The sequence below is a fragment of the Chelon labrosus genome (assembly GCF_963514085.1).
Source record: "Chelon labrosus genome assembly, chromosome: 7".
Lineage (NCBI taxonomy): Eukaryota > Metazoa > Chordata > Actinopteri > Mugiliformes > Mugilidae > Chelon > Chelon labrosus.
The window spans coordinates 16,411,644-16,424,309 of record NC_140343.1 but is presented as its reverse complement, the minus strand read 5'-3'; the positions used below and the strand labels follow the sequence as shown (position 1 = coordinate 16,424,309).

The 12,666-nt window shown below is 45.6% G+C and overlaps 1 protein-coding gene across 1 annotated transcript in view; it reads right to left on the bottom strand.

Moving 5' to 3' along the window:
- The window catches only part of celf5a (cugbp, Elav-like family member 5a), a 169,724-nt gene that overhangs the window by 146,074 nt on the left and 10,984 nt on the right, over window positions 1–12,666 (bottom strand). The window contains exon 2 of the mRNA XM_084548114.1: window positions 8,984–9,066. Within this exon, the coding sequence (XP_084404240.1) occupies window positions 8,984–9,066 (83 nt within the window). The remainder of the gene's footprint in view (window positions 1–8,983; window positions 9,067–12,666) is intronic.

Below are 12,666 nucleotides of genomic sequence, written 5' to 3'. Positions count from 1 at the left end.
ACAGTCTCCCTGTCTTCTCTTTGACCCATCTCTACTTCTTCTTCTTCTCCTCTCTCCCTCTCTTTTTCACTTTCTCACACACATCTTTTTTTTTTTTTTTTATTCAATTTTCTCTTTTCTACCCCCTTCCTGGCTTCACAGAGCTCTCTCCTCTCTGACAACTTGCAGAAAGCACATTAAAGGATGCACACTGGCTAAACCTGCAGAGTAGCATGACCCTAAACTGCATACCTCTAACACATGCCTCGTGCATGTGTGCCACTGCTGTGCGGGGAACTACATGCCCTGACAAGAGCAGAAAGACGTACACAAACTCACTTCCTCTCACACACAAATGCAAAGATCTTTACTGAGCCAACAAACTCTGCAAACAACAACAACAACCCAGTGATGTGTGTGTTCCTACAAGCCCTTTGCGGGTATCTGATACAGCCCTGCTATGGTTTTAGGGTTGGAGTGAGGGGCAGAGGAGAATTTAGTGTTTCACCTAAATGTGAGCTTGCTGCCTAGAAGACATCAAGTATACTGTTTTACCCTGAATTATTAAAAGCTGCCTCTTATTGCAGCCGGGACTGAAATAGTTTAGAAGCCACAGACTATAGCTGTTGGCACAAAACTATATAATTTATATTCCCAGCTATTCTGCAGCCATCTAGCTTATTGTTATTTTCTATATGAAAGGCTTTAAGGCTGAGGTGACGGACAAAACAGAAGCACTTAAAAGAAGGGTCAAATCTAAGTTTGATGAAAGTGGAGAAGAAGAAAAAAAAAAAAAAAAACTCCACGAACGCTTGCAGAATCCCAACCGAAAGAAATGTACAATGTGCCGACGTGCTTGATCTCGCCCGATGCTAGCTCAGCTAAATCCACTGTCTGGGTATTCTGCGGGGCAGACGACAGAAGCCTTCACCAGCAACGCTCACCCTGACACTGGCTCCCTGAGCGAGCTCTGCTGACAGCCCTCCTCTGCAATGCAAATACACTTCCACATGAGCAGACCCATCACTAGCACTCCCCATACACTTGTATTCCGTGTCATTACCCCTGGGGACCCTCGCACACACGCTGCTCCCCTCCTCTACCCTATGCCTCGTGCTGCTGCCCTCATCTGGGGACGCGAAAGGGTGGAGGGGGGGGGGTGCTTAAAACAAATCAGTTTGGCTGGCTGATGTGTTCATAGCCATGATGGAGGGCTGCCACGGGCTGCTTCCACTCATACCTCCTGTCAGTCACACGCCTCTTCTTGCCCTCCAGCCATGTGTACTGTATTTCATTAGTCCTGATTTTTGCTGACAAACGCTGGCTGTCGTGCTGTTCAGCCCCCTTACCCTCTCTGTGGACACTACACCAAAGCTAGATTTGCCTTACAAATGAGCTCCCTCTGGTTCCATCACATGAATGTTTGCCATTTCATTGAAGCGCAGACATGTGTGCGTCGTAATTTATGGTACACACACACACACACACACACACACACGCAGGCGCGCACAGGCGAATGAATGTTTTAACTCTGACGGTATGACTTCGAGCTGTCAACATGACCCCGTGCCTCCTTCTCCCTCCTCTCCTCTTTTCTCAATATTTCAGCTATTCTGTCACTTCATCCCCCTCTAATCTCTCACACACTCCTTACTCATCCCCCTCTCTCTCCCAAAGGCACACGGTCCAGCCAGTGAGATGTCAACTCCGATTAGCCACATCGAGTGATGCGTTTTAAGTGTGTCCTTCATTATTGAGTAATGTGACATGTTCTCAGCCACACTTGCCTTTTCCTCCTAAACTCCCTTCTTGTCTATTTGGATATCACGATTTTGTACGCGAATCTTTTCTCGCTTTCTCTTTTTCAACATACACGCAAGGGCACACACCCGCACAGAGACACACACACACACACACCCACCCCCGCTATTCAGGGCCATAGTTTATCATCCGCGTGTGCACGCCCTGCGCTCGTTTTCCACTTTTTTTTCTCCGTGTCTGCGGGCAGTGGCACACCTGTACAAGCTTGTAGAGGGACCCACAGATGGATTGTCACTCAGTATCTGGGCCTTGCCTCTTTGCACGACTCCGCACAGCCATGCCCGCCGGCCTGGAATAAAACCAGACTCATCTGGTTTCGGCCCCAGCGGTACAGGTGATGCTTCACCGTGCCAAACTGACAATAGATCATCCGAACTACACTGCATTAAAATGGACCAAACCAGCACGTTAGTACAAGCGGTGACATTTAAAGTCAAGTTCAAACCCTCCCGTAAACATACACCGTTTCCCCCATTACACACAAAACCCAGCTCTATAACCCAGATCACAGCTGTGCCACATGATTGCATCTCACAGACAGGCGGGCGAGCAGTCTCCAGCCACAACCAGAAATAGGTTAAACAGGCTAAAAATATCAAAAACATTAATAATTCAGCTTTTTTGCTAACCTGTACCTTCGAAAAAAGAAATAGCACACTTCTCAATGTGAAGTGGCTTAATGGACGGGGTGTGCAGTGGATTATTTTGGTTTTTATAAGCAACGACTCCCCCGAAGAGCCGGTTAGCGAGATATACCCGAAGCAGTGGGAGAGGGGGCATTGTAAAGTCATCAGCGCTAACGTCAAAGGCAGGGTCAGAATACGGTCATGTGTAACTCAAAGCAAGTTCATGAACTTTCGAAACGCAATGACGACAATTGTAATGCTTAGCTGTTCTGTCAGTTTACAATTATATCACAGTCACTCTTGGGCATCATTTTCACACAAATAAATGCAACAAATATGCGGCGGTTTTATAGGTTTATGACAAGACTTTATTGCAACCTAACGGAGGCCATCACATATGAGTTCTGTACATAAACGCTGCAACCAAAATGAAATGGAATTTCATGATGAAACACATTTTCAGTGTTTCACTGGGTGTTGTTTATTCTCCAAAGGCAGGTGCAGAGTGCACATCTTGCTCTTTTTTTGAAAATGCCTTCGGAAGCCAATCCCCTGAGGAGAGGAAGGATTCTCTAAATATGTGGCTAATCTACCACACAGAAAACCGAGTCGAACAAAGGAGAGGTGTGCGCGTGTGAGCGCACGTGTGTGTTTAAGGGCACAGAGGAGCAACAATGGGAAAGAAAGGAGAGAGAGAGAAGGAGGAAGAAAGAAACACTGTGACTCTTAGCCTGTGTGTGTATCTCTAGCACACCTCTATAAGGGTGTACGCTGAAGCGTTGTGTGTGTGCGCGCGCGTGTGCATGTTTCAAGGATGTGGGGATTCAGTTCCCTTAGGAGCATTTTAGACCAACAGCTCTTTGCTGTACATTACACCAATATGCTATTACACCAGACACACACACACCGATCAGCCACAGCATTAAAACCACTGACAGGAGAAGTGAATAACATTGACCATCTTCATTGTTCTGCTGGGAAACCTTTGGACCTGGCATTCCTGTGGATGTTACTTAGACATGTACCACCCACCTAGACCAGACCAGGCACCCCCACCCCATAGCAATGACACTCCTTGATGGCAGCAGCCATCCCCAGCAGGATGCAGCCTGACACACACACAAAAACGGTTTAGGAACAACTCGAAAAACATGAAAAACAGCACAAGGTGTCGACCTGGCTTCCAAATTCCCTAGATCCCAAACTGACTAAACAGTCCCAAACAGTGCACACTGATCTGTGGGGCACTAGAACAAGCCTGATCCACAGAGGCCCCTCCCCTCAACCCATAGGACCCAAAGGCCCCCACTAACAACATTCTGTTGCCAGACACCACAGGACAGGACACCCTCAGAAGGACCATGTCCAGTCTCTGATGAGCCACTGTTTTGGAGTCACAAGGGAGACCTACACAATATTAGGAAGGTGGTCATAATGTTATGCCCGATCGGTGTAGTTTGGTTGCACTTACATACTGGCCCTGACAGTGTAGTAATATTACTGTAAAATTACTGTGCAGCACATATCACAAACAAAAGTTTCGGTAGCTCATGCACAACAGACCCCAGCAGATATTTTATGCTACCACTTCTATTTTGTCGTTGTCTGTGGTTGGACTTGGAAAATAAGTTCAATGACATTCCAATATTCACAAAATCCTAATTGTTCTAATTTCAACATACATGTGTTCTCCAAAATATACACAACATACTGTATATTCAAAGCACACAGCTGAAAAAAAAGTAAGAAGACCTTGACCATGCATACATACAAACACATTCCTGTTACCCAAAGGCTAAATTCAAACGAGTCCCCTCTCCCTGACTACAAGGCCTCCGATCCTGCCAGCACCGATTGGCTTCATGCTGACCGGTCCGCTCTGCTCCGGCCCCCACCCCTGCCCAGTCAACGCACATGCACAGACAAACACACACACACACACACACAGTACACTACATTCATACACCACCAACCTTCACGGAGTGTAGCATTGAATTATTCAGCCTTTGCAGCAGCCAGGCTAGCACACAAGGAAGCTTGGCTGGAGATAATAAACAGGTGGATGGCACTCAGAGGTATAGGTGACTGCGTTTGTGTGTACGCACGAAGCCCGACGTAGGACCGCTAGGCGGTTTACGGCCTGTCGAGGGATGGCTCCGTTGAACACTAGCTTTATTTCCACCGCACAAGCTCGACCACTCTCCGCAACACATCCTTGCTCTGCTCCTCAGCAATGACACACACACATGATTACATATACAAATGAATGCAAGCTCACAAATTCACATATATAGAAAGATACGGGCACCCGCCTGCTCTCAGAAGACAGTGCAGGCATGTACGCAGCAAAGGGCAGAACGCAACAGCGAGAGGAGCAGGAGAGACACAAATGGAGACCGAGGGAGATGGAGGCAATTGAGAGGGAGGGTATCTACTTAGAGTGTTGACATTGCAGGAGCCCACATGTGTGTGCCGGAGCATAATCTTCTCTCTGCTCTCATTGGGTTTTTAATGCGGGTGCTATTTCCATAAACCTGCCTCCTGAATCACTGCCAGGCGCTTACACTCCCCCCAGGTCGAGCTGTACTAATACTAGGAGTAAATGCATGCAGCAAACACGTTTCCACCAATGCCTCTCCAAGACAATCACTGTTGTACACAATGCTAGCATTAAAAAAAAACGAGGGAGGACGGCGTGTTTTTCTGTGCTACAGCAAATAGACTTGCCGCGGCGACTGAGATTATTTCTTGGATCTGCTGGATTTGAGGAGTGGCAGTGAGAGGACAGAGAGTTTGAGGAGAGCGTGGGGGGAGGTGGGGGATTGAGAGAGAGAGAGAGAGAGAGAGGCAGGGGGATGGTGGGTGGATAGTGTGAAGGATGCAGGATTTTGTCATGATGCTAAGCCGGGTGGAGTAAATCTCCTGCGGACTTGTGTAGAGAGCTGTGACACTCACAAGCACACTCACCAACTACTGGAGAAAGAGCCACTGAGGGCCTTAACTGACATAAAGGGATCTTAAAGAAAAGATTTTAGTGTCCAGGTCATCGGGGGACCTTTATATTTTATTAGGTCTGAGGAAAAGATTGATATTTAGGCTTTAAAGCGAACACAGGGGCGCACAGTCGCATACACAAAAAGCACTCGCGTGGTTATGTAACGTAAAAAGTGGTGCATCTCCATCAGCAGCAAACAAGTACGAAACAGCACGCAGATAATATATTCAAGGCTCCCTGTCGTGGGCGGCCTGTGATCACGGCAAGCTGCCATGTGCACATGTTTTTCGTCCCACCTTTATACATCGCTATCTGTGTCTACATAGAGCTGGCTGCAATGCAAAGCCAGCTTAACACACATACACAAACACACTAATGGAGCCAAGCGGCACACACCTGGTAAACTGTCAGAGCTTCTCCTATTCTCTGGCCAAACTTATGTCAGGCACTCGTGTCCCCGAGGTTCCCATCACACTTCACTGCAGGAATCTATATTCCAGTCCAGTACACTTCCATTAGGCCATATTGTTCCTTTCAGCGGCTAATGTGTAACAGGGGGACATGGGTAATAACATCCAAGAACACAGCACTTCTTCCTAATAATACCGGAATGAGTGCGCGTCTGTGTGTGTGACAATAGCGTGTGCATAGACATACAATACGCACAATAATGCATGCTGTAATTCTATGACTAAAACTTCCCTTTTTCTGCATACAATTAATAATGTCACAAATGTGATAATATGCTGTACTTGCCCCCTTTTATAGTTTTAGTTTTGCACAGATAGGATTATAAATATGTACACACACACACACACACACACACACAATGGAATCAAAAAACCTCAAATTGGAAGTGGAGACAGAAGCTGGAGCATTTCAATGTTCTACTCAGTGCCAAAGAAATAAATCAGATCACGAGTTCAGTACCACGACAACAAAGATGCACTTTCTGCAGTGCCCACCGTGAGTCAACGCTACAGTTTGTTTCAGTGCACTTGTCTCCTGCCAAGCTGCTCAGACGCTTTGCCCGAGTGGTTGTTTCTGAGAACTAAAACACTGTTATCACCAGCAAGCACGGGCGATGCCAAATCAGCCATGATTGGGTCAAAATGTGAAGTTGTTTACTGTTGCAACAGAGCGAGATTCAACAGACGCAAAGTTCCAACTCAGGCCCTCCAATCAGAGACTTAACTGGAATATATGACACAGTCCATCTGATTACATTTAAGTGTGTGCGTGCTGGTGTCCATGTCTATGCTGCCGTGTGTGTGTGTATGGGAGCGCTTGTTTATTCGGTGCATGAGACTCAGAAAAGTAAAACTTTAATGCAACGTTCTAGTCATTTGTAAAGTTGGGCAGGAATTTGGTGGATTGGCATGAATTCAGATTCAGACAATTAAAATAAATGGGTGAGTAACCACTCGGGTCAAAACCCCCTGCAAGAGAGCAGAGATGCAGGAGTTAATGACAAAATGTAGACGTTAATAACTCATAAGCCATCTCTGGAGAGTTCCTAGTTTACATTAATTACACCATAGCCCCCGGCAAACTGCATATCAAGCAGGATTTTCCAAACAAACAACTGGCATATCTACTTACCATCAAGCAGAGAAGCAACAGGGTGATATTGCAAAAGACATAAGAGCAGGGACGCTTGAGAGGAGAAGACAGGAGAAGGTATGGGAGGCAGGTGAACACCCAAACACAGAGCAGCATGTGTTTTGGTTTTGTGTAATATTGCTAATATTATCCATCCTGAGATTATAAATCCTTCCTCAGATGTCGCTCCATTGGCATGTCAAAAGGCTCTATAGAAAACTTTGCGACACTGGCATGCAACCAAAGTCGTGTGGTATAGCTGCAGTATTACAGCACACGCTGCCTTTGTTTCATTGGGCCACTGGTCTTTGTGTGTGAGTGAAGTTGAAGGGATGGGAACAGGAGAGCAGCCTCGGCCTGACACCCATCAACGTCTGCCTGTTACATTTCTATGACACGCCCTGTCTCAGGAAGAGCAGCGGCAGTGGAGCTGTGGGAGTGTGGGGAGACGAGAGGATGCAGGGTGGACAGGACTGGGTGGGGTAAAGGGGAAATCAGCAGGAGGGCTAAAGCAGGACTGAAAGGTACAAGGAAAGCTTTGTATTTCTCAGAAGTGATACACGGCATAACTTTCTCAGTTACTCAATGCGTGTGTGCTTTTGCACAAACAGAAGAAAACATTTCAGAGCTTGTGTGCAAAAAATACAACGTGCAAGGCTGTGTCTGCTGATTCCGTGCATACTGGCAATCATAAAATGTTATCTCTTTTATTAATATGAGCAATGATTTTATAGTAATGGTGTTTATAGCACTCCATTCAAATGGTAGTTAAACCTTTCAAAGACCAGATGGAGATTTGAACAAGCCAAGTCTGGAACGGAGAGCAGGAGAGAGCCTCAGACTTGTCAGTGTATATGTCTGATCCCTCGTGCCCTCTCATTTATACATTGAGCCACTATTTAATCCCAGTGGTAGGTCAACCTTAATGGATGCCCCGCCAGGCTGGCAGTGGGAGATGTTAGTAATGACTATGAAGTGCGACGGGAGAGGAGGAAACTTACTGGAAAGCCAAACCATAGACAAAAACCAAGAAAGAGTCGCTCCTTCATTTTCTACGACATTGCTGAACACAGTCAAAACGCCTCACGAACACATCCTCTGGCATTGCGGGGAGTAAGTTTGTGTCTTCTCTCTGCCTTCCCGTCTGTATTATTCACATGCAGAGCAAAAAAAATAAAAAAAGGAGGAGAATAAAGCCCTCTAGCCTCACGCTTGGCTAATTTGCAGGATAAACGAAACAACTTGTTTTTTCAAGGAAGCCACCAGAGAAATGTTCAGAATTGCTTGAGTTGTATGTGCATGCTTAATCTCCAACATGTGCCTTTTGGCTGATGTTTTTCACAGGCTGTTTGTCTTCTATCACGGAGGGTGTTTGGGTTGGAGGGGAGAAGGAATCTTTAGTGATGTTTCTCCCCAGTGCGGGCTTGATGTGACCATGTTGAGCCGCACTGCCTCTGTGAGGAGTCGTCACACGCTCTCTTTGTCTTAACACTAACGGGATCTTGCGCAGATTCAGCTTCGCACGGAGCCAAACGCACGCTCGCACACATGCATGAACACTAAACCAGTTACACAGATAGAAATACATGTGAACGCTACCTCGCTAATTCAATCACAATCGACACTCCGTTTGACGTTTTTTTTTTTTTTTTTCTGTTCAACTTTCCAGAAATGCCGAGCTTTCTGTTTTCTATGCCATTCTATGCTGTTGCTTCAAAAGTAAGAGGCAGAGTGGGTCTGATCAATGCTGGCAATACCCCCTTGAGAGCAGACACACAGAAAAGTTAAAACCGGGCCTTCAAAAGGCTGAGCTATTGATTGAATTGCTCTCCAAAGTGTTTTTCATCTCTGGGACTATACAAGGAGAATGCCGGCTGGTGTGCAGCCGGGTGCAGATGGCATGGCTGACCACTATAGAGAGAGAAAAGAGAGAAGGGAGGAGAGAGAGGCAGACACTCACCCCTGGCAGTGTTTTCTGTTCATGGAGGGCGTTCTGTGCCTTGATGGCCGACTCTCGGGCGCAGTAGGTGAGGAAAGCACAACCTGCAATAGATGTACAGCACATACAGACCTGATTAAGATCAGAAATAACACACATAATGTCACACTAACATGATGCCACGGCAATTTAAGAGAAATATTAACAACTTGGACATTAATGAAGCAAAACAACTGGACAATTACCACACATTGTACAGCCAAAGTGTACAGAAGGTCTCGTGGCTTTCCGATTTCACAAAAAAGCCTCCCAAATATTTCTTAAAATAGACAGATGGAGCTAATAAAAACAGGCAACCGTACAAGACACTGGGCTACATGGGCACGAGGGCAGAGAGGAAATCGCAAGAACAACAAAAATCATTGGAGATGAGCAGAGGATAATTTGGATGAATTGGCAGGCCTGTCCGGCCTCCCCATCCCCAGTGCCGTGTCTTGTCCAAAGCTCCAGCCTGGTCAGTGTCCTCACCCTGAATGGTTGTGACAGCAGCGGAGACAAAAGAAACAGGATTGCGGGAGAGTATTGAAGGGGGTAAAAAAAAAAGAGGCAAGATCCGTTTTGAGATGGAGGACGGAGGGAGATACCGACAGAGAAGAAGGGAGGTCAGGATGTAGTGTTAAAACTCCGTAGCTTCATTGCCTAACTGCAAGACTTCAGGTATACAGTGTGTTCACACACACGCATACATCCACCCAAACATCCACCAAAGAGAAGCATACAAATACACGCTACATCTATCAAAATCACTGCACACAACACAAGAGAAGAGAAGAGAAGAGAAGAGAAGAGAAGAAAGTATCGAGGCAATCATTTCCCCCTGACTATCTGAATAAATAGATTTCCTTGTGTTCTATTAATGAGGTTTACATGGGTTAGCATGCGTCATATTTCTGCCACTCTGAAGATGGTTTATTAGCAGCCACTGCATTTTGGATCTCATTTCAACAGATAAATGTGTTGAGTGGGTGGCGATGTATTAAGTCGTCTTTACACGGACCATCCATTTTTCTTGCTCCATATGAGATCCCTTTTTGCCATCCCCGCTTTAGCGCAACGTTTTTTGTGCTTCGGAACAAATACAAAGCACTTTTTTTGCCGTTTCACTGAGCCTTGCACTTTACCCATGCCTCTGCTGTAACCTGCTTCAAAGAGATGGGTTAAAATGTCACGTAAGTCATCGATCTATTGATTGGAACCAGTTTTGCCTCGCAGCCCAAAGCCTCGTGTGTCAGCAAACGGTACGCCACTATTATTGTAATCGCATTCAGTTGCTTTTTTTTTTATTTCATGAAGATTTTAGTTTGAGACAGCTTGTTTGCGCACTGCCATGCATTTCAGTACATGACAGACGGATGGTGATGGAGTGTGTCCCGGGTCGTGACCTTTGAGGTCGCTGACTGTAGCACTGGTGTCACGGTGGAGCCCTCCCCTCAGCTCCTCTTGTCCCAACACCCCTAACCTAATGATTTCCAATGGCCACCACCAAGTAAATCATTCAATCACTCACTCTACCTAATTAACAGTATTTCTTCTGCGTCAACTTCTAATGAAATACTAAGACTGTAGAATGTCATTGTTTAGGGTTTGTTTGTTTCTTCAACGGGCGAGGGCAAACGGAGGGAATGGCTCCATTTCGGTGGTTGTTTTTTTTTTTTTCTTTTTCGCTCTCTCTGGGCTTGTTGTTGTTGTTGGTTTACTTGACAAATGCCGGCCCCATCTCTGAATAAGAAACAAGTATTTTGCATTACAATCACAAACACGATTTTGTTTGTTAATGTGTAATGCATAGGGCATTGAGAATAAATTAATAACAACCACAACACTGGCAAACAAAAGAGAAACATGAACTCCATTTAAATGTGATTCTCTGCTCTTTAATGTATGGCTTAATAAGAATTTGCAGGCCACAGGCAAAAAAAGCTTTAACAACTCCATAATTGGAATCCAAACACGTACAAATTGCAAGTGCTGCACTGCATACCAAGTGCAAATGTGTGAGTGGGGGGGTGGGGGGGGGCATGATGAAATTGTTTGAAACACAACAAAAAGCCACTGTAATCAGAGCCTGCTGACACAGCAATGGGGGAAACCTTCCCACTGTGAAGAGATGATCCTCTGCATCATCTGACAGAAACCTAAAACAGCTTTATCTCACACATTGATTTCAGCTCCACAGAGAGGAAACGCCATTCCTCTTTGCCATCCTTTTCTTTCTTTCTCCTCTTCGTCCCCAACTTCCCCTCTCATCACTAACCCCGACTCCACGTGTCTGCGCTCCTGTTTCCTAATGATATATTTTTAAGTGTGTGTGTGTCTGGGAAATCTATGGAGTCTCTCCATCCACGCAGTGTTGAATCTGCATGTAATTAAAGAGTCTTACATGGGAGAGAGAGAGAGAGAGGCAGAGGGAGAACGGGAAAGAGAGTAAGTAAGAAGTGGGTTCCTGCTCAGTGTGTGTCCACCGGGTCTGTGAGCCACACGTGAGCCACTTCTTGCTCTGCTTTCTTTACACTGTGAGCCTACGGTGGCCTGAAGACAGTCACATTCTGTCACATGGAGTGTAAAGAATATTGAGGTTCTAGTATTTAAAGTAACTACACAGTATAAAAAGGCAGCTGTCAATGTCTTACCTAAAGTTACTAAAACTAAACACTGAGACTCCGAGCACAACTTATTATGACCGAAATGAGCATATAAAATAATTAACCTGAGACAAAGTTCCCCTGCTTTATTGGACATACACTCACCGGCCACTTCATTAGGTACACTAGTCACAATAAATGCATTCTAATAGACCCTTTTACGGCCTACGTCACGGCTACGTCACGGCGGTTAGCTGGAGGCTACCGTTATGAGAATGTCAAACGGTTAAAAGCTCCAAAATGAACATTTATCGCATACCAGCTGCCACTCTTGAGTCAAAAATGTCGTAGAAACCTGTGGTTGAATGCGATAAAATGAATTGTGTGTGCCGTCACAAAATAACATTTGCTTGCTCCGACTACAAAGTTAGCTAACGTTAGAATGATGAGCTGCGCTGACACCTTGATAGCTATCTACCTCACATGTTGCTAAACATAACACAGCTAACAACGTTTCGCAGCTTTATGCCTGCCAAATACGAGATATAGGTTACTTACCCACTCGTGCTAGGTGCTAGTGCGGTTAGCTGTCAGGGCGTAGCCGTTGGTTCGGTTCACAACAACCCAAGCCTGATGCATGTTTGTTTTCGAGCCTTGCCCCTAGCTAGGCAGAACTTCAGGTCGCACAACACAAAACTTATCTGTTAAGTATTTGTACGTTAAGTCTTGTTCATGACCTTTCAGGACATAGTTGTAGGCATCTAAGGATTTATATGTCCTCATTTTCTCTGTAGTGTACACGCTTGGTTTCTCTATCAAGTGTCCAACTGTTGCACAGCAGGTAATCCTGGCAGATCCTCCTTTCAATGTCTTACTGAGTACCGGTCGGCCAATCCAGGACTATTAACACTTGAGGTCCTGGAAAGGCAGTGACCCTACATATTCAGTATTCAGATATATTATTCAGATTATAATGTCAGATGCTTGTCCATATGTTAACTAACCATTCCTGTGAATTGTTTTGCCTCCAGATAAGCCCCGCCCACAACAAAAACGTCACCA